General features: G+C 37.7%; 1 protein-coding gene across 1 annotated transcript in view; it reads right to left on the reverse strand.

Moving 5' to 3' along the window:
• The window catches only part of DCDC1 (doublecortin domain containing 1), a 429,528-nt gene that overhangs the window by 388,179 nt on the left and 19,020 nt on the right, over positions 1-22,329 (reverse strand). Inside the window, exons 2-4 of the mRNA XM_068988045.1 lie at positions 21,334-21,603; positions 19,986-20,139; positions 19,358-19,520 (exon numbers count right to left, since the gene is read on the reverse strand). Coding sequence (XP_068844146.1) covers positions 19,358-19,520; positions 19,986-20,139; positions 21,334-21,603 — 587 coding nt within the window. The remainder of the gene's footprint in view (positions 1-19,357; positions 19,521-19,985; positions 20,140-21,333; positions 21,604-22,329) is intronic.

A 22,329-nucleotide genomic window follows, 5' to 3' on the forward strand; every position in this document is an offset into this window, starting at 1 on the left:
CTGGCACAAAAAGTGAAGTAAGTCAAAAAGAGAAAAACAAGTATAGTGTGTTAACACATATATGTGAAATATAGAAAAATGGTACAGATGAACTTATTTGCAAAGCATAAATAGACACACAGACGTAGAGAACCTATGGATATAAAAGGGGGAAGGAGAAGTAGAATGGAGTAGGAGATTGGGATTGACATTTATACAATACTATGTATAAAATAGGTAACTAATGAGAACCGATTGTACAGCACAGAGAACCCTATGCATTGCTCTGTGGTGATCTAAATGGGAAGGAACATCAAAAAAGAGGGGATATAGGTACATGGATAGCTGATTCACTTTGCTATATGGCAGAAACTAATCCAACACTGTAAAGCAACTATACTTCAATAAAATCTTTTTAATTAAAGAAAAAGAAATGAAAGTCAAAAATAAATAAACAATAAAAGTGAAAAATATATATATACTGTATAATTCCATTTATAAGAACTATCCAGAATAGGTAACTCCACAGAAACAGAATTCAAACAGATGTGAGCCACGGGCTAGGAGAGGAGAGAGTAAGGAGAAATAAATGGATAAGGGGTTTTACTGTGGAATGATGGGATGCTTTGGAACTAGATAGTGTGGCTGCACAACACTGAAAATGTACTAAATGCCACTGATTGACCACTTTAAATGATTAATTTTATGTTATGTGAATTTCATCAAAACAAAGAAAGAAAGAAGAAGGAAAATGAGAAAGAGGAGAGGCAGAGGAGGAGGAAGAAGGAGACTACTGATGGTGAGTATCCTGAAAATAAAAAGCATCTCTCACTGGGAAAAAAAATAAAATAAATTCCTGTTCTTTGATAGGAGTGTACCCACAATGTGGAGACCCTCCAGATGTTTAAAGGGTATAAACCTTTAAACTAGGTTTGAATCTCAGCTCTGTTACTTAGGAGCCCCAGATGAGTTACACCTCCTTCCATCTCTGATTTCTCATCTACAAAGTATGCAGTGGGCACCACTCCACCACCTGATGAGGATTAATTACCTTACAAGGAAAAGTACCTAACACACTGAAATCACTCCATAAATGTTGGCTTCTCCTCCTGGGTCCCTGAAATCCCATGCTTATTATGTAGCTCTAGACTATACTGAGCCATCAGAATCCAACCAGGAAAACAGAATCCACTCAGAGTACTTGAGAAGAGGGACAGACTGCAGGGGATTGGTTACGTAAGTGATGGAAAAGACCGCAAAGCAACAAAAGGACAGTGACACAACCAAGAGATTAGTAATAGCAAGAAACCATTCCCACCAAGGCCAGATGGAGGAGGTGTGACAAGTACTGGATTTAGAGAGTCTTACCAACAAACCATTTTTCTCTTTGATTCTTTCGACCAGGACAGGATTTGGGTGAGGCAAGGGAAGGGCCCAAGATACAAAGTTTGGGGAAACATGCTTAGAGTGGGGCAAGCACACAACCATCGAAGTGAGGGCCCCCTTAAATCTTGTCCTGTAGGTGCTGCATTAGTCTCTCCCAGACCCCAGCCTTGGTTTTCACTGTCTGTCCTATGTTCAGAACTCCTGAAATTCCATTCAAAATAATGCTATTAGCCAGAAACTGTTTTATATGACTTGTGGGTTTTAACTCATCTAGTCTTCTCAATGCCAAAGCCTTTGACCGTGTGGATCATAATAAACTGTGGAAAATTCTTCAAGAGATGGGAATACCAGACCACCTGACCTGCCTCTTGAGAAACCTGTACGCAAGTCAGGAAGCAACAGTTAGAAGTGGACATGGAACAACAGACTGGTTCCAAATCAGGAAAGGAGTACATCAAGGCTTATATTGTTACTCTACTTATTTAACTTCTATGCAGAGTACATCATGAGAAACGCTGGGCTGGAAGAAGCACAAGCTGGAATCAAGATTGCTGGGAGAAATCTCAATAACCTCAGATATACAGATGACACCACCCTTATGGCAGAAAGTGAAGAACTAAAAAGCCTCTTGATGAAAGTGAAAGAGGAGAGTGAAAAAGTTGGCTTAAAGCTCAACATTAAGAAAACTAAGATCATGGCATCCAGTCCCACCCATCACTTCATGGGAAATAGATGGGGAAACAGTGGAAACAGTGGCTTACTTTATTTTTCTGGGCTCCAAAATCACTGCAGATGGTGACTGCTGCCATGAAATTAAAAGAAGCTTGCTCCTTGGAAGGAAAGTTATGAGCAACCTAGACAGCATATTAAAAAGCAGAGACATTACTTTTCCAACAAAGGTCTGTCTAGTCAAGGCTATGGTTTTTCCAGTAGTCATGTATGGATGTGAAAGTTGGACTATAAAGAAAGCCAAGCACCGAAGAATTGATGCTTTTGAACTGTGGTTTTGGAGAAGACTCTTGAGAGTCCCTTGGACTGCAAGGAGATCCAGCCAGTCCATCCTAAAGGAGATCAGTCCTGGGTGTTCATTGGAGGGACAGATGTTGAAGCTGAAACTCCAATACTTTGGCTACCTGATGTGAAGAACTGACTCATTGGAAAAGACCCCGATGCTGGGAAAGACTGAGGGCAGGAGGAGAAGGGGACAACAGAGGATGAGATGGTTGGATGGCATCACCGACTCAATGGACATGGGTTTGGGTGGACTCCAGGAGTGATGGACAGGGAGGCCTGGTGTGCTGCGGTTCATGGGGTTGCAAAGAGTTGGACATGACTGAGTGACTGAACTAAACTGAACTGAACTGAGTCCTCTCAATGACTTTATGGAAGGACTGTATTACCATTATAATATCATTATCCTCATTTACAAGTGAGAAAATTGAGGTATTGAGAAATTAAATAACTTGCCCAATATCTTGCAGCTTGTAGGTAGTTTGTGCTAGAATATGAATTCAGTTCTAGAAACTGTACCTCAAATCATTACACAGTTCTGTCTCTATCATGCATTTTCCACAGTGTCCTCAAGATCAAATTGTCTGAAAAAAAGTTTTACATCCTTTTGTACAAGTTGATGCACCCTTCACATTTCTTATTTCTGTCAATATTTCCACTGTTTTCACAGCTTTTCACTATCTCAGGAAGATATTGAACCCTTGTCTCTTATTCATTTCTCTGAAGCAGATGTTTATTCATTCAATGATATGTATTGGGTGTCCACTTCTCAAGGCCTCAAGTGACAACTGTGAATAGGACTGAAGAGTTTGTACACATCACAGCCTCTTAGCAAGAGACAACAATGGATGGCCTTTCTGAGTGGAGAAGCCAGAATGATGAGAAGTTAGTGATGAAAGTCCCAGGGAAGGAGCATTTCAGGCAGAGAAAAAATCAAGCACTAACTCTCTGAGGTGAGAATGAGCTGGATGTTTGAGAAAGAACAATAAAGAAATTTGGACAAGGAGAGAATGTGTACAGATAAAGCCAAAAGGGTAGAAAGGAGTAGATGGTGGTTGGCCAGGATAAGGGGTTTGGCTTTTATTCTGGATGTGATGGGAAGCCACTGAATGTCCTCAGCAGAGCCCCTTATGAAGAGCAGACTGGGACAGAGTGTAGGAAACACTGGTGGTTCCCCCGGATTCCTTTTAACCAGCCTAGTGCCCCCAAACTCCACTTACGAGTCCTGGCCATCAACACCTCACTGCTGACTCTTCTCCCGGGACCTGCCATTGGCTGAAAGGAACCTGGCTAGGAAATGCTTGTGAGGTGATGAGCTCTTCCCTCCTACTCAGAGGACAATGCACAGCCAGGAACTGGGGAGACACAACAGATGGTCCCCTCGCTTCTGGGAGGGGCAGCTCGGTGGTGTGCTTCCCACTCCACACTGGGGCTGGACTTAGCAGCACACAGGGCTCACCCAACAGTATTCCCTCACTGAGTCCCTTGTACAAAACTCTCCATCTCAGGCTCTGTTTCTAGGGCACCTGACATCAGACTGAGTCAAAGATAGGAAACCTAACTTTCACCTGTCATTTCTTCTCAGTAACTCTTAAACTCTTCCTTTCCAGTCCCTGCCAGGGCCACGTGCCCACTTCTCTCTCAGCCTCCTATCATCTGCAAGAGCTTCCTAATTGTATTTGATCCTCCTCCATTACATCTGACATTCTATACTCCAATTACAGCCAAATTTCCCTAATCATTAATTTTATCATTGCCCAAAAAAAGTTCTTGGAGTTAGCTTTTGAAGTTTTCTACCTGTCAGCCAGTCTGTATGTCTGACTGTCAGTAGGTGAAGCAGTCAACACTTACTGTGTCCATCTTATGTGCCAGACCCTGTGCAAGGAATATGAAACTGACATAGTCTCTTCTCTTCAAAGGAGACTAACAGAGGAGTTTACCAACAATGTGACACTATCCAAATTTACCAGTTTTACCTAAGCTTGAGCACATCAAGTTCATCTTTAAGCCCATCGCCCTTCACTTATTGAGACTCAAGTCCTTCTCAACATCCGGTTTAAGATCTTCCTTTAGTGCTCCAGCTTGCAATGACCTGTAGTCTCCTGAATCCTTTGAGCATTTGCAGCCTGTCCCTTATATTCACGTTCAACAATGTCTGAGAACCTTCCACCTGCCAGTACTACCTGTTAGGTAGAGCGTAAACCATGTGGAATTATTATGTAAATGTCTTAAAAGTATATCTCCTACTTCTGCTTCCATGCTTAAACCTTTAGAAAGGTAGGTATCAAGCCTGTATTTCTTATTAGTTGCTCCAGGGTATATACAACTTCACTGCACATGGTATAGTTTGTTGTTTAGTCACTAAGTTGTGTCTGACTCTTTCGCGACCCCGTGGACTGTAGACTGCCAGACTCCTCTGTCCATGGGACTTCCCAAGCAAGAACACTGGAGTCGGTTGCCATTTCCTCTTTCAGGGGATCCTCCCAACCCAGGGATCAAACTGGCATCTCCTGCATTGCAGGCAGATTCTTTACTGCTGAGTCACCAGGGAAGCCCTTTTCATAACATACTAATTATGCAAAACAAACTTCATGGCCTTTTTGTGTGTACCTACCATCTTTATTCCCTACCTCTCCCCATTATGGATTTAAATATGATTTTTATACCACTTTGATGTTCACTAATGACCACAATGGGATACAATTTTTTATGAAAAGAAGAAAACCTGTTAAGGAGAACAGCTTGGCAAAAGAAGGTCTAGAAGGAGTGGAATAGACTAGGATGAATTCAGAGTATATTTCAGGTAAATGCTATGTTTTCCTCGAGTTTTCCCTTGGGTCATCTCTTCTAGGAAGCCTTTTTCAGCTTGGACACCCTGCTCTTTGTGAAGGCATCTACCACGGAACTAACCCCACCACACTATCACTTTGCGCCTTCCTGGCTAAACATGCATTGCTTACCTGAGGCGTGGAGAAGGTGCTCAATAAGTGCTGAATGAATGAATGAATAATTTTTATTATTCCTTTTATTTTATAATAAATTCCTCTTATTCCAATAAAAGGAATATATTCATGACTCTATTACCTAAAAGCACCTAAGGATACTTGACTTAAAAAAATAGGCAGCCTAAAAAAATTTCAAGATAACATTTCTGAAGTTCCAAATAGGTGTTCTGAAAGAACTCTAGGTAGATCTAGGAAGACCATATAATAAAGAAAATATTCAAATAAATTTGAAATTATCCTTTACAATATAAATTATATACAGTTGTTTTTAAAGGTACTCCAACTTTCCAGATTCTTGTTGATAAACATAGAAACACTATTGGAAATACATGAAACATTTTATACAAATAAAGAATTTTTAAACCAACCTGTAAAACAGCCTAATAAAATAATACTAATGATGACTAAAACACATTAATAATATACTAGATAAGCAGCAAAGCATTAAGAGCAAGGGGTCTGAAGCCAAACTCGGGGGATCCAAACCTTAACTTTGCCTCTTACTAACTCTGTAAATGCAAAATAAGTCAATTTCATTTGTCTTAGTTTTCTTATCTGAAAAAAAATGACCATAATAGTATTTCTCCTTACCTAATTATGAATGAAAGAAATTTATACAGATAGAATGCTTTCATATACATATGAAATACAGCAAACATTGCTGATATTATTATCCTCATGATTTTCACCAAGAACTTAGCCTATGGAAAGCAATGTTTTAAGTGCTTTATAAACACTAGCTGGTTTTATCCTCTATATCTTAGGAAGAGATATTATCATCTTCATTTCATAGATGAGGAAAATGAGACCTGAAGAAATTAAGCAACTGTATCCCGCATCTCCTGCACTGAAGGCAGATTTGACTCATGTACACCCATGGTGGATTCATGTCAATGTATGACAAAACCAATACAGTATTGTAAAGTAAAATAAAGTAAAAATAAAAATAAAAAGAATCAGCCTGCAATGCAGGAAACCCTGATTCAATCGCTGGGTGGGGAAGATTCCCTGGAGAAGGGAATGGCTACCTGCTCCAATATTCTTGCCTGGAGATTTCCATGGACAGAGGAGCCTGGCAGGCTATAGTTCATGGGGTCGCAGAGTCAGACACAACTGAGTGACTAACTCTGGCCTCTACTCACTAGATGCCATTGGGACCTTCCCCCATTGGGACAACCAAAAAATGTTTCCAGACTTCGCTAAATGTTCGCCCAGGAGACAAAATTTTCTCTAGCTGAGAACCACTGCAGTTAAAGAGTCTGAGAGAATATTCCTCTGTAGAGGTGCAGGGAGCTGTGAATAAACGACGGGCACACACCATGCTCTTATTCCAACTTTTGATCATGACTTTCCCTCTCCATCTTCTTCCTTCTCAGTGCCACCACCTTTAATCTACTTTCTTCAGGCTTCACAGCCTCACCTTACTGAGAATGAGTATCCCTCATTTTATTGAACTGTTTGTGCATGTGTGTCCCTGTTAGACTTTGAACATTTCAATTGTATGAAGTGTTTTCTCATGTGTGTACCTCTAGTATGTGGACTTCCCAGGTGGTGCATTGGTAAAGAATCAGCCTGCCAATGCAGAAGACACGGGTTTGATCCCTGGATCAGGAAGACCTATCCCTTGGAAAAGGAAATGGCAACCCACTCCAGTATTCTTGCCAGGAAAATCTGTGGACGGAGGAGCCTGTCAGGTTATGGTCCATGGGGTCACAAAAAAGTTGGACAAGACTAAGCAACTGAACAACAACAGCCTCTCGTATCCAGTATGTTGTAAACAGTATGCTTGCTGGAGGTTTAACAAAATAATAAAAGTTGATCATACATTTTCAGTGTAAGCATTTGTTCCCTACTGCAGGACAGCACCTGAAATATTGTTTAATCCTATAGTAAATGCTCTATAAATATTTGGAAACTATTTGTCAAACATGTCAGATCAGAGTATGACTATTATTTCATTAGGTGGATATTAGGTAATATTTTCAGGTATCTATTACCTTGACATATTTTCTCTGAATATTGGGAAAAGGTTACATTTTTATACTCATAATTAATTAGTTTTTTCATTACCATGTCCCTCCTTGAACTTACTCAGAAACCAGAATATGTATCATGGAGAACAGCTCAGAGAAAGAAGCAGCAGAACAGTCAGAAGCTTAGTGAATTACTTTGCTTGGTTCAGAACTGTAAAACCCATGAAACTTTAAAAATTATTGATTCTACCTACCCATTTCATTTACTCAATTACTCATTCAACATTCATTCACTGAGTCTCTAACACATGTTCCATGCTAGAGAGGCTGCACAGGGGGTACCTCAGAGTTCTTTGGGAGAGCAACACACACTATGGCACGTGCCTAGTCAGAGATGTCCCAGGGTGTTGAGGGAGCCTGGAGAAGCAGCACCTGCCACAGCCTGTGGTGAGCAAGAAAGGCTTTCCAGGGGAAGGATGTAAGGTCGGACTTGAAGCGTACTTGTAGTGGGCTAGAGAGGGAGAGCATAACCCAAGGAGAGACACACTGCAGGTGAAAATCCAGAGTTAGGCAACAGTATGATGGAGTGTTGGGAGGACATGGAAAATAGGCCAGAGCTGGAGCAAGGAAGGCAGGCCTAATAAGCTAATGCAGATCAGAGCTGCTGCACAATGCAGAGAAACTCCGCACTACTCGGAGGAGGCCATTCTAATCTTCTGGATAGAAAGAACTACTGGAAACATCTTCTTTACATGAAGGCAAAACCCATTTCCCTACGAAACATAGCTGTCGGGGTAAGGTCCAAGTCATCACGTCTCAAAGTGTGGGCCATGGGCCTCCTGTCTGAGAGACAACTGGGGAATTAGGGAACCCTCGCATTTAGCAACACAAGGTGTATCTTCTTAACATCACACCTCCAGGGACCTATGCCTTCATATGAAGAAAGGTGGTGAGGGCTGACAGCCATTTCAGTTCAGTTCAGTTCAGTTTAGTCGCTCAGTTGTGTCTGACTCTTTGCAACCCCATGGACTGCAGCACGCCTGGCCTCCCTGTCCATCACCAACTCCTGGAGCCGACCCAGACGCACGTCCATTGGGTTGGTGATGTCATCCAACCATCTCATCCTCTGTTGTCCCCTTCTCTTCCTGCCTTCAATCTTTCCCAGCATTACGGTCTTTTCCAATGAGTCAGTTCTTTGCATCAAGTGGCCGAAGTATTGGAGTTTCAGCTTCAGCATCAGTGTTTCCAATGAATATTCAGGACTGATTTCATGTAGGGTGGACTGGTTGGATCTCCTTGCAGTCCAAGGGATTCTCAAGAGTCTTCTCCAACACCACAGTTCAAAAGCATCAATTCTTCAGCACCTGGCTTTCTTTATAGTCCAACTCTCATGACTATATGACTATAGTCCAACTCTCATGACTCTCATGACATGACTACTGGAAAAACATAGCCTTGACTAGATGGACGTTTGTTGGCACAGTAATGTCTTTGCTTTTTAATATGCTGTCTAGGTTGGTCATAACTTTTCTTCCAAGGAGCAACCATCTTTTAATTTCATGGCAGCAGTCACCATCTGCAGTGATTTTGGAGTCCTCCCAAAATAAACTCTGTTACTGTTTCCACTGCTTCCGCATCTATTTGCCATGAAGTGATGGGACTGGATGCCATGATCTTAGTTTTCTGAATGTTGAGCTTTAAGCCAACTTTTTCATTCTCCTCTTTCACTTTCATCAAGAGGCTCTTTAGTTCTTCTTCATTTTCTGCCATAAGGGAAGTGTCATATGCATATCTGAGGTTATTGATATTTCTCCCAGGAATCTTGATTCTAGCTTGTGCTTCATCCAGTCCAGCATTTCTCATGATGTACTCGGCATAGAAGTTAAATAAGTAGGGTGACAATATACAGCCTTGATGTACTCCTTTCCTGATTTGGAACCCATCTGTTTTTCCATGTCCAGTAATACTGTCGCTTCTTGACCTGCATACAAATTTCTCAGGAGGCAGGTCAGGCGGTCTGGTATTCCCATCTCTTTCAGAATTTTCCACAGTTTATTGTGATCCATACAGTCAAAGGATTTGGCATAGTCAATAATGCAGAAGTAGATATTTTTATGGAACTCTCTTGCTTTTTTGATGATCCAAAGGATGTTGGCAATTTGATCTCTGGTTCCTCTGCCTTTTCTAAATCCAGCTTGAACGTCTGGAAGTTCACGGTTTATGTACTGTTGAAGCCTGGCTTGGCGAATTTTGAGCATTACTTTGGTAGCATGTGAGATGAGTGCAATTGTGCGGTAGTTTGAACATTCTTTGACATTGCCTTTCTTTGGGATTGGAATGAAAACTGATATTTTCCCATCCTGCGGCCACTGCTGAGCTTTCCAAATTTGCTGGCATATTGAGTGCAGCACTTTCACAGCATCATCTTTTAGGATTTGAAATAGCTCAACTGGAATTCCATCACCTCCACTAGCTTTGTTCATAGTAATGTTTCCTAAGGCCCACTTGACTTCACATTCCAGGATGTCTGGCTCTAGGTGAGTGATCACACCATTGTGGTTATCTGGGTCATGAAGATCTTTTTTGTATAGTTCTGTGTATTCTCACCACCTCTTCTTAATATCTTCTGCTTCTGTTAGGTCCATACCATTTTTGTCCTTTACTGTGCCCATCTTTGCATGAAATGTTCCCTTGGTATCTCTAATTTTCTTGAAGAGATCTCTAGTCTTTCCCATTCCATTGTTTTCCTGTTTCTTTGCATTGATCACTGAGGAAGGCTTTATCTCCCCTTGCTTTTCTTTGGAACTCTGCATTCAAATGGGTGTATCTTTCCTTTTCTCCTTTGCCTTTCGCTTCTCTTCTTTATTCAGCTATTTGTAACGCCTACTCAAACAACCATTTTGCCTTTTTGCATTTCTTTTTCTTGGAGATGGTCTTGATTACTGTGTCCTGTACAATGTCATGAACCTCCATCCACAGTACTTCAGGCACTCTATCAGATCTAATCCCTTGTATCTATTCATCACTTCCATTGTGTAATTGTTAAGGGATTTCATTTAGGTCATACCTGAATGGTCTAGTGATTTTCCTTATTTTCTTCAATTTAAGATAGCCAGGGTAAATATTATTACTTCCAGAGGCAAGAAGGAAAACAGAATCTGATCCCATGCCAGTATGGAGTACCCAAGGATGCTCAATACAGACCTGAGTAGGTTTTGGCCCTGGTGAGGAAGAGGATTAACTGAGGCTAGCAGTGGGTGGAATGAGGAATAATCAAGTGGTGAGGGGGCTCTCAGGCATGGGGGCCAGGAAGCCAGCCTGAGTATTAAAACAAGGTGCTGCCATCTAAACACCTTGAACATCTCAGGAAACATACTAGCTATGCAGAGCTAACAAATGCTTCCTACACTTCTGTCTTTTGTCTCATCTCACAACCTTGACATCCCTCCCAGGGCTGAGGCTATCTGGTACCTGTTAGAACTGGAAAACAGCCTCCCCACCCCCACCCAGCTCTGGGTCCTTCAACTCTGCTCAACAGGAAGCAGTGGCCTTAAACCTTCCCAAAGGTCACACCATCTCCTCTTTCTTGTTTCCTTACTTTCAATAATAGTTAATAAGCACCTACTGTATGCAAGGTTACTATGAGAAATACAAAGGGAAGTGTTAAATGAAGCAGAGAGCTTCTCCTCTGCCTTCTCCAACCATCATAAGAGGAAAAAAAAAAAAGACTGAGGGGAGAGAATAGGTAAGAAAGGGCATTCCTGACAGGATGTGGGAAGACTGAAAATCTCAGATCTATAAGTTCCTGGAAGAATCATTTATCCCAGCACTCCACTTTGGACCATTGTCTGGTCTCAGACAAGCATTAGCATCACCATTAGCCTCTCTGCCATGGAATTATTCTTGGGCTGGCTTACTCTAGCCCCTTGCCAAACAGGAACATTCACAAATCTACACAAGAATTTGGGATAGGGGATTTTTAATATACTCCTTCTAAATGTCCACTCACTGATGGCCCAAAAGGATGCTCTAATGAGGTCTTTACCTCCCCTCCCACCATGGAATATGCATGGTTCACCATAGAACCTATTTGGTTTTCCATTCAACCACTGAGCAACGTTTGTTGAGCATCTATTAAGTGCCAGGCCCTGTGTCCTACCCCTCAAAAAGATGGTGAACAAGGCAGCCACGTTTTATGCCCTAAGGAAGCCTGGTTGAGAGAGGACAACAGTCATTACAAGTCTGATGACTACAAAAGAGCACACTGAGAATAAGCTTATCCTTACTAGTGACAGCCTCCCCAGAAAGTAGGACCAAATACAATGCCTGTCCATCCAGGAGTCTCAAATGCAGGAGACTTGGAAGTCCCCTTTGAAGGGTTCTTCAATCTTCCCCTTATTGACAGTACTCTCAGCAAATTCCCTGTCCTCACACATGCAATTGTCAAAGAAGGGGTCCTATTCTCATTATCATCTCATCTCCTAATTGTGGTAGCCACACCTAGTGGGTTCCAAAGCCTCATGACCCTCTGGGTAAGGATAGGAGTGGGGCCTGCACTCCACTGAAGTTCTAGTGGAGGTTGGGCAAAACCTTGGGAAAAACTTCCCCAAAGGGCTATATCCCAGCCAAGTCCCTTGACTGTTTATGTTCATATACTTACTCTCTGGCCGCACTCAGAACATTATGCCCCAATAATTTATTTTGAAGAACTCACAACCTATTTTATTTTCATGTTTTGTTTATAACCAAATCATGAAAAAGATAAAGCATGTTCTAGCATTAGAAAGTCTATTTACAACATCACTACATTTTCTCAGCCTACTTCAAAAAATCCAATGCCTGTCATGAAATTAAATAAATCTGGGTGTTCCCCAAGTTGTAATTTTCCATTTTGCATGTGCCAGGCAAAGAGAATACTGCCTTCTTCTGTCACCAGAATAAAAGCAGCAAACTTGCAACGTTAAATCCATAAGCTTATGAAAAATCTTTTTTAAAAGATTAATTCTCTTGTAGTTGGGCAATAAACTTGAAAATACATTAATGCTCTGGCTGTCTTGAAAGTATAGATAATGACCTTAAATATGAACAAGCACATCATTTCATGGGTGCAAGATGATGAGTTTTTAAAATATAAATGCTCTGACAGTAAGAAAACATACTGCTATATTCAATTATATCATCTGCTCAAAATACAATTGCTTCTATGTTTGGTAAATAGATTAAATCCAGGTCACATTCCTGTGTTCAACTGGGTTTCTAGTCACTCCCTTTTCTCTAAATACTTGAGTTCTTTGTTTCTGCATGTTCTTAAGTGTCATCATTTATTGCTATAGGCGTGATGGCTATACTTAACTAATAATGACAGTGGTTGTCATTAGATTTTAACTCAGTAACACGAGTCTGACATATCATTTGAAGTATGTCTTCAATTTAAATTTGATTAAAATTACAAACATCCCATCTATTGTGCCAATCAAAATGTTGTCACCCTTTCCCTGAACTTTTCTATGAACTTTCTTGAAATAAGTTGTGGCAGCTTAAAGTTAAGGCTAGCCTTGGGTCATAAACATATTTTAAAACACAACTTTCAGAATAGAGCAGAGCAAGGCCACTTGGGGCTCCTTTCATAAAAGGACTTGATTTTGACCTACACCTCAGAAAAATTCTCAAGGTAAATAATAGAATACAGTGAGAGTTCAAAGGCTCTAATTCAGATTTCCATATCATGCTGTAACACAAGTGCTTGCTCGTGATTTTAACTTGGTTGTAAATATTTTAAGATCCTGGACCTAGCCAGCACCTGTAGTAGTAAAATCAGGTACTTGTGCCAGTCTATATGATAAGCTGGTGGAAATGAGTCGAACAAGAGATGGAGCAAAAGAGGGAAAACAGACAAAGAGCAGATGGAAAAGCAATGTTTTAGACACCTATTATATAAGCACAGCAGACTTTTATACACATTATTGTATTTACTCCTCATAATTACCTCATGAGATGTTTATTATTGACTCAGTTTATATATAATAGATGAGGAAACTGGGGGTTAGAGAGGTTAATCCACTTACCCGGGTTCACAGAGTAGTTTGCTTCCCTGGCAGTGACGGTAAAGCAGAGCCAAATGACTGCTGTTGGTATTTTCCTACACCCAGGCAACTATTCTGGGGAGGTAAGAGTGGACACGAGGTTCTAATAACTAGCCTTGGGATCTTAACAGCACTTGGAGTCCTAGTTACACTTATGAAATGCTATTCTCAGTGTTCTATTTAGATGAGGGACTTGAGGGATTTATAGACATTTAATTTCCAAATAATTTTTCTTTTTTAGAAAAATAAGACAATATCCAATAATCCTTTAAGATATTTTTACCTCGATATACAAGTAAGAACACTGAAGTGCAGATCAGTCTGCCCAAGGTCATATAAGAGGTACTAGAATCTTGCAAGATCATCTGATTTCAAATCTAGTGCTCTTCCCACTAAATGATAATGCATTTTTTATGTCTCTCCTAACAGATGTCTCAAAGCTTCAAAAACAAATGCTTTGGAAGGCAAAATCCTGAAAGAGTACCTATAGGATATATAAATGAATTCTCAGGTAAAGTAGCAAGCAGGGTAGATAGACAACCGCCTAAAAGATTTGATTTCAAGGTTACTGGAAATGTTTGGCTCAGTTTTTAAAATACCTCCTTTTGTTTCCATGACATTATTTGTTTTTATGATACCACCCTTCTTATTTTCTTTATAGCACTTCACACTGTCACTAAATAAGTTATCTAGTTCTGTATATGTTTATGTCTGTTGCTTCTTCTACCTTATTAGAACCTAAGCTCCATGAGACCTGTCTTGTTCACACCATATCCTGGCATATTGTAGGGACTCAATAAATACTTCTTGAGGAAATGATTGAATGAATGAATGGTCTCTCTTTAACTACTCTTCTGCCTCCTTAAACAGAACCATAATTTTTTTTTAATTACTTCTCACACACTGTCTCAACTCTCATCAGGCAGGTATTCTCTCTGTCCACTTTTACCCATGTAGCAAACAGCTCCAGATGATAAAGACAGTATTTATAACTTCTGAGTTAATATCCTCATGAAAATTAAATTTTATCAAATTTCTTTGCAGACAAAAAAGGCTGTATTCAAAACCCTTAATGTCAGATGTGATTCCATAGTAGAAATTTTAGAATTAAAAAATGTTAATACATTGTATATATCAAATATTATGTAATATGCCCAGCAAGGTCTACAGTAGCAGCCCATAATCAAAAGTATTAATTATTTTTCATCAAAACAGTTGATTATTTATACCAAATAAGGTTGTGCTATCAAATGAGTTATGAAGAAATTGTTTGGTCATCTGCAATTCTGTGTTTTAGAATGGCATATAAGAGACTGGATTTGTAGCATTAACTCAGGGGTTGTACAGAGAAAGAATAATATACTTAAAGCACATGGTGAGTGTATGGCTTGCAGGAAGTATTCAAATTATCAGGATGGTTACAGGTTTGCAGGCATCTTCATTAAACAAGTATAGCTTCTGTGTGAATATATGCAATATATACAATTCAACAACTCATGATATGTCAATAATTCAGGCGTTTCTCAATGATTTGATATTTTGACAGTACGAGATGCTACCGTATGCGTGCTCTAAATTTTTCTATTGGCTAAGAAATTTTTTGCGGGGTTGGGGGGTGCATCTCTTGCAATGATCTTCAGACCCACATCTAATTACATAGTAAGGGCACTATACACACTTAATTATACATTTAAAATATTTGGAATAGGGAAAAAACATAACATACATGCCTATAGTTTTATCCTCCCTTGCAGAAACAGATAAAAGAATAATGTGCTATCTCAGAAGAGAGTTCTTTTTCTCTACATAATATCATGTTCCTACTTTTGGTATATGCAGCCAAGTGAGACAGAAGATGGACTGACAATCTTGCCTAAAGCACATACTATTCAAAGTGATAATAGAGAATTTGGGAACACCCATCCTAAGTCCTGCTGCAACTGCCCAAGTTAAGTAGTGGTCACCCTGTGGGTGAGCATCACAGAGCCCAATATTAGCTTTAGCAGGACTAATGCAGCCACTGGTGTAGACTGTAGCACTGTCTTGAGATCCAGCAGCAAGAAAAGCAAGGTATGATGTGGGTAGTAAGTCACTTCTTGAAACTTGTGCTTTTAACACAACCATTTAAAAAGCAACAAACTCAGGAGACATATAATGGAACAGAATATAATGCATGAATCCAGGTTCATTAAACTAACGCATTTTTTGAGAAACAAAATATGACAAAACATTTCATTATTGATGCACATATGAGAAAAAGTGTTATGCTGCTATTTAGAATGTGTCTTGTATGTCGTGGAATTGAAATATTTCCAAATCATCAATAATTAAAATGATGAGAATCCATCATTTCACTGACATTTATTTCTACATGAAAAGATGGCCTATTTTAAATGTGCTCACACATATTCTTGTCAATCACAAGCTGTCACAGCAAATTATCTCATTTTGTAGATCACATGGCAGTTAGCAGAAATCTCTAGGTTTAAATTTAGATCTTAGGTGTAGTATCAAGAATACTCTTCATGGATTTTTTTTCTGTGACTACATCTTCACAATACAGCATATAAAAGATGTAAAATTCTATTCATAATACTCAGTTTCATTTCTGGCTAACAAAACTCAGGACTGAAATGAATCACTGTAAATGATAACTCTGAAAGCCAAAGAATAAATTAGTATATATAGAAAAGAATGGAAATACAGAAGTAAAAAAAAAATTAAACAATCTCAGAACTCTATACAGTGAAACTTGGACCTACTGAAAACTTTAAAAATGTCCTTTGAAACAATTCATTAACTATATCTTCATAGTTTTAGAGAAATCATTAATAAATTTCAGAATCTTGAAATCACAGAATTACAAGACCTAATAAGACAGTTGATCTTCATCAACAATCTTCATAAAAATTCTTTCTGCTTTCCCCCCCATACAATCAATCTTTCTGTTTATGCATTCAACTTCAAATGTAAGAATTATTCTAATATTGCATTTCAACAGGGAATGTTTCATGTCAATCTTGACCCTGGCTTGACCTCTGTACGAAAGCTTTGTGTTTGGAGGTATGTGATGAATAGCTCTCTGGCTTTCTATTAAATCCAGCGCCACTGGTTGTCAACAGTGATGCTCAAAAGGGGTGGTAAAGTATTTAAATAATCAGAGATGTTCTGCAGGTCTCTTTCTACCTTAGTAAATCTAGAAATAGTTCTAAGGCAATTTTCACTATCTATACTACTTTCCCAAAGAATAAGAATACAATGAAGTATGGAAGTACAATTGCCAAAATATACATAGGTTTATTTGGCTTTCCTGTGCCAGAAATAGAGTAAATTTTCATTTGGAGGATCAATGGATTTGGTTTAATTTTTTTTCCTTTAAAATTAGAGATGAAGGAATAATGACAACAAAGAAATCAGATTATAAGTCCCCTTTTTTATTATCTGTCTCTGATCTGGCCTAGGACTGGCACATAGTAGACTTTGAATTGATGTTTGCTGAATGAATGAAAAACAGTATATTAAAATAATGACCATTTACTGACTGTAATGCTTGTTTGTTCATTGTACATAAAATATTCATGCTCATCTGCAAAGATGCAACAGTAACACCAAATTCGGCCAGGTGTTTCCCCTTATTTACCTTTAGAAGGTAGAATTTTCCAACTTCTGAGAATGCTTCCTTACTCTAAATTTATCTACCATTTTCAAAGCTATTCATCCATGTTTTATTTTTATGGTAAACTCATGACAAGCTGGCATATTATTGATAATCTATAACATTCATGCAAGAGAGCTCATTTTAACCTGATTTGAAAAAGTACACGTGAATGTATAGGTGAGAATATGTAGTTGATACATATATATGTGAAATTTCCCCCACCCCTCTCAAGTTATATACACATATATGATAAATTACATATATATATAATAAATTATTTGTGTTTATGTTCTTGTTCTGAAAGAAACCAATATCAGGCTTTAGGCTTATAGGCTTATCTGTGAGCTTAACTTACATGAGTAGCTTTTTTCCCATTACACTTAAGTCTTTTTAATGGACATGTGATATGCTAGTCTGTGTCCAAGCTCACCTACAATTTCTTTTCTCAAAAGACAAGGCACATCTGCCACCTGCTCTACTCCGTGTCCCAGCAACAACTGTCGAGCAGCATAAAGATTGATTATCAGTCAAAAACCATTGCACAACACCAGATTTTGGTGGGTTAAGCTTGCTGATCCAGCAAGAGATGGTGTGAAATTTTCAGGAGTGTGTGCCAACATTTTGGTGCTAAAAGAACAGCAGTGCATGTCACAGTGAAACACAGCCAAAGATGTGCAGACAAAGCAGAGAAGTTTTTTTGTTCTAGACTTGGTTTTAAAAGGATAAAAGAGAAAACAAAAAGTAGGAGGAAATTAGTTTGTACATTTAAAAATCATCCACCAAGCTTTGTCATGTGTGTAACATTGTCATTTCAGGCATTCATGTCCAGATTTTTAAGAAGCTTAGCTATAAATAATTTTTATATATCTGTTCTAAAATACCATAATCATAAGAAAGGCAAGTATTTCTTATTAATAAAAATAACCAAGGATCTTAAAGAAGTATTCATTACATATATATCCGAATATAAAAGTCACAGAAATATTTACCCACAGAGACTCATGCTTCTATACAAAGAGATGATTCATGAATACAAAATAAAGGCAGCCATATTTTAAAGTAAAAACAAAATTTGAAAAATATCTGGGTCTACACTACTGCATAGCTTATTTTTACTGAGTATTGCAGCAACAAGTTTCTTTACAAGGACCAAATTACCTTGAACTTTTTATTGAATTCAAGAAATTATTTCTTGATGATCAAGTATTCTTAAAGAGATAGAAATTCTAGTATCGTTTTATATAATAACATTAATGGAGGAAGAATTTTCATCACTTCCTCTGTAATGAACTCCAGAATTACTTTTCTTCTATTTATGCAATGACTGCCTAGACTTGCCTTTGGTTCACTGGCTTTATAGCAATTGCAGAAAAAAAAATCCTTCTAATCAGGTAGAAAAAGCAGAGGGGAATACAGCAGTTAGATACACTGAATTTGTATGGCAAAGTTCTTATGTCATTTAAATGTGATTAGCATACATAGCACTTGATAACAGGCCCTGGGTATGACATACCTGAATAGTGGCATTTTTATTTCTCTCTTAAAACATATTCTTTCTCACTAAAGAAAGAATTTTTTTTTTTTAGAAAATCTCCACATTTCTGAAATGTTAGAAACAATGGACTTTCTTTTTCTACCAAGAGATCTTTGTTACAAAAGTATGTCTATACATATCACATTATAAATAAATAATTAATATTATTATAAAACATATATATGTTACATATATACATAAAGTATATAAAAGACACACTATGGCATTTATCTTATAAAAATTTTGTTAGGAAAATCACATGTATATAAGAATTATGTTCATTACTGGTCACATTTTCAAAATTATGTTAATATCATCTGAAAAAAGATCAAGAGTATAAATGAATAAATGATACTTGAAACTTTGATCTATTTTCTGAGAGAATAAGCCTAACGAATTATGTCTGTTGAGTGTCACAGAAACTAAACAGTAAATTCAATAATCTCTGATTTAATTTATTATATTTTCACCATTTAACCTCCTGCAGGCTCCCTAATGTCTATTCAGATCTATATTAAATTAAGCACCAATGCTAATGAAGGGCAATAAACGTGGCTGTCAGTGGATTTTTCTTTCATTAAGCACATTATCCTCTTACTGAGCTGTAAATGCGTAAACATTAGTTTTGTTAAACCATGCAAAAAAGACAGGATGAAAATCATTTTTTAATTGCGCCCCTTAAGCAATTTACTGTGTGTGGAAATACAAGTTTTTTTTTTTTTTTTTACCTTTAATTTTTTTGAATGGATCTAAAAAGGGCTCTCCCGTTGAAACATAAACGTCTGCTTCACGGGGTATGTCTTCAGGTTCGAGGGCTTCAGTGCCGTCTGCCAAGAACACTCGTCGTGCGGCCATGTTCAGATTCAGCTTTTCTGTGCACTCCTCCAGCAACTAACAAAAAACAAGAGGTAAGGGAAAGCGACTGAGGACAAGGAAAGTAACACATTTCCACTAAGCAAAAAGGTGCAGTGATCAAAACAGAAACTCACTGAGCCACTTGCCAAGTTAAGTAACTCAGAAACTCCACCAATAAGGGTATTTTGTAGCAGTTAAAAATATATAAGTAGGTTAATCGCAACACAGAATAGTTGATTCTCAAATTCTAGTCCTTGAATGTTCCATCATTCTAATAAGGCTATAAGATATAGTCATTGTATTTGTTTAATTAGATATACTACTTATATATTGATTTAAAATGAATGGAATGCCTGTGAAATCTACGTATATACATATAAGCTACCTAGAGATTCAGATAACTACAAAGAAAATTTTAAACAATGTCATCTTTCTCACTATCTATATATAAAGAGAATAAGGGAAGAAATAAAGCACTGAAAACTCTTTTATACTAGTTACCAAGGTAATGGTTGGTGCAATAACTTTGGCAAAGACTGCTCTAGATCCATTTTGGTAAGCTGTTACTCTAATCAGTCTGGGTTGAAGTTTGTGTCTTTGAGACAATTTGTGCCAATTCTGGTCCCACTTAAATTTTGAAGAGAACTCTGCAACTCTAAAGAAAAAAAACCACAACAATCGGTGCATGTTAATTAGTAAAAATTTTTATGTACATATTATCCCAGATTTTTTCAACACATATAAGCACTAGTGATTGTTCCTAGGTAGTCCTCAAAAAAATTTTTTATAGAATAAGATTGTCTATATATACTTAAATATTTTTAAAAATTTAATACATGATAAGTTTGCCAAAACTGTTCATGTAAAACATGTATCTCAGAATAAATCATTTTATTTATAAAACATCACAACATTCACTTTTAAAAATTATATATGCTATATTCTAATAGCAGAAAATAGCAATATGGTCTTAACATCATGAAATAGAAAACAGCTAAGAATTTCCCTTAACTTTTCATGTTTATTAAAGTTCTTTGATTTCTTTTTAAAAGATTTGAAATTCAAATACATCATACTAAAGTTTTTATTCTGAAGTCACTTTTATTGCTTTCATTTCAAATTGCTTGGGGGCAGTAAGAGAAGATTTCTAAGTTTGCTTTCAGTCAAAACTAGTTTCAATCCTTATTTTTTTCTCAGCAAAAGCACATGGTAAATGACTAACATGTTCTACTTTTACCTGAGTTCTCTAACTTTTCCTGTTAATTCCTAATGCCACATTTGCATAGTAAACATTTTAAAGTAAAAACGTGAGGTAAATTAAAACCACAGTATACCCACCTATTTGAATATATGAAAATGATGTGAATATAGATATCTTAGTTTGATTTTTATTTTTATCAACATTTTCTTCTATCTATAAACTCTTAGGTTAACAGATTATAAGAATCTTGATGTGAAAATGTATACACAAAATGCTGTTATAATAAGTTCATTTCAATTTGATTTTATTTCAAATACTGTTTAAATATCAAAAGTGTGCATTTCTATTTTTAAGCAAATATCTGGTAAACCAAGATATTCATGGTCTTAGCCTGATTCTGCTTCAACTATTCCTTTCAGAGTTAATATTATCCAGGCTCACATATATCTCATTTTTTTTCCACAAATATAATTAGCAACCTTCTACTCAGGTGCTTTCAAAGAAAAAAGGAAACAAAAGCAGAAACAAAACCCCTAGAGATGGGTTACATTTTAATGTTTGAAATAGTCAACTGAATCATCATAAATTCTGCTCAAAGGAAAAGGTTTCAACAGTCAGGTAAAAAGAACAGAGAACCACTTTGATTACCTCAGTTGACCCACTGGAGCACTGACAGGTCTGTTTCTCTTGGATGCTGATATAAAACAAGAATTGTTTTTACTGTTTGATTTGTAGCTATCTGGGTCTGATATTTCATCATGGCTATGATCTGATGCTGTTTGATGTGTGGAGCAATCTTGAAGTCCTGACCCTTCTGATACTGCCGCTGAATGCAAAAGTCTGTTGGGGCCAAACTGAGGCTGCAAATAATCTTCAGTAGTTTTAATAACTGCTTTTGCCTGGGATGACATAAACTCCCTGAAAGAAACAATGCGAGAAACAATACAGTGAATTGATGTGTAATCACTTGTTAACAACTAACACATAATAACTAGTTGTGTGCTATGTGCAAGACAAACACTACACGCTTAGCCAGTATTTTGCTTAACCTTTACTATATCCCTGGGAAGTGAGTGACATTTTTATCCCCACTTTACAGATTCAAAAAGTTGTGTCTCAGAGAGGCTAATTAACTTGCCCATGCTCACATAATCTGTAGTTGTAGCTCACATAATCTAGGAAAGAACTTGAACTTGAGATGTCCTAAAATAAAACAGACATTCATAAACATTAAACTTAATCATTTAAACTAAAGAAGAAAAAGTGTGTAATGCTTGAATTAGTGTTGAGTAACATTTTAAAATTCTTCCACTCATTCATTAAACACTAGCACTCTGCTAAATATTAAGAAATTATAAAAATTAAAGAGATGTGGCTCCTACTCTCAAGAGAACTTGTAAACTATCCCCTAATAAAGAGAGAATATATGTTAAATAAACTGCTTAGAATTCTGAGTGTTTATTAACTTTAAGTGCAGAAAGAATTCCTTGAAGGCAAACTTTTGTGGGTTGGAGTAAAGTTGGTAAAGACTTTACAGCAGACCTGGGCATAGGTGACTAACTCATCCTGGTTTGCTCAGGACTGTCCTGGCTTTGGCATTTTAGCCACACATTTTGAAAACTCCCTTGGTCTCAGTCAAATTAG

The sequence above is a fragment of the Capricornis sumatraensis genome, chromosome 16, assembly GCF_032405125.1.
Source record: "Capricornis sumatraensis isolate serow.1 chromosome 16, serow.2, whole genome shotgun sequence".
Lineage (NCBI taxonomy): Eukaryota > Metazoa > Chordata > Mammalia > Artiodactyla > Bovidae > Capricornis > Capricornis sumatraensis.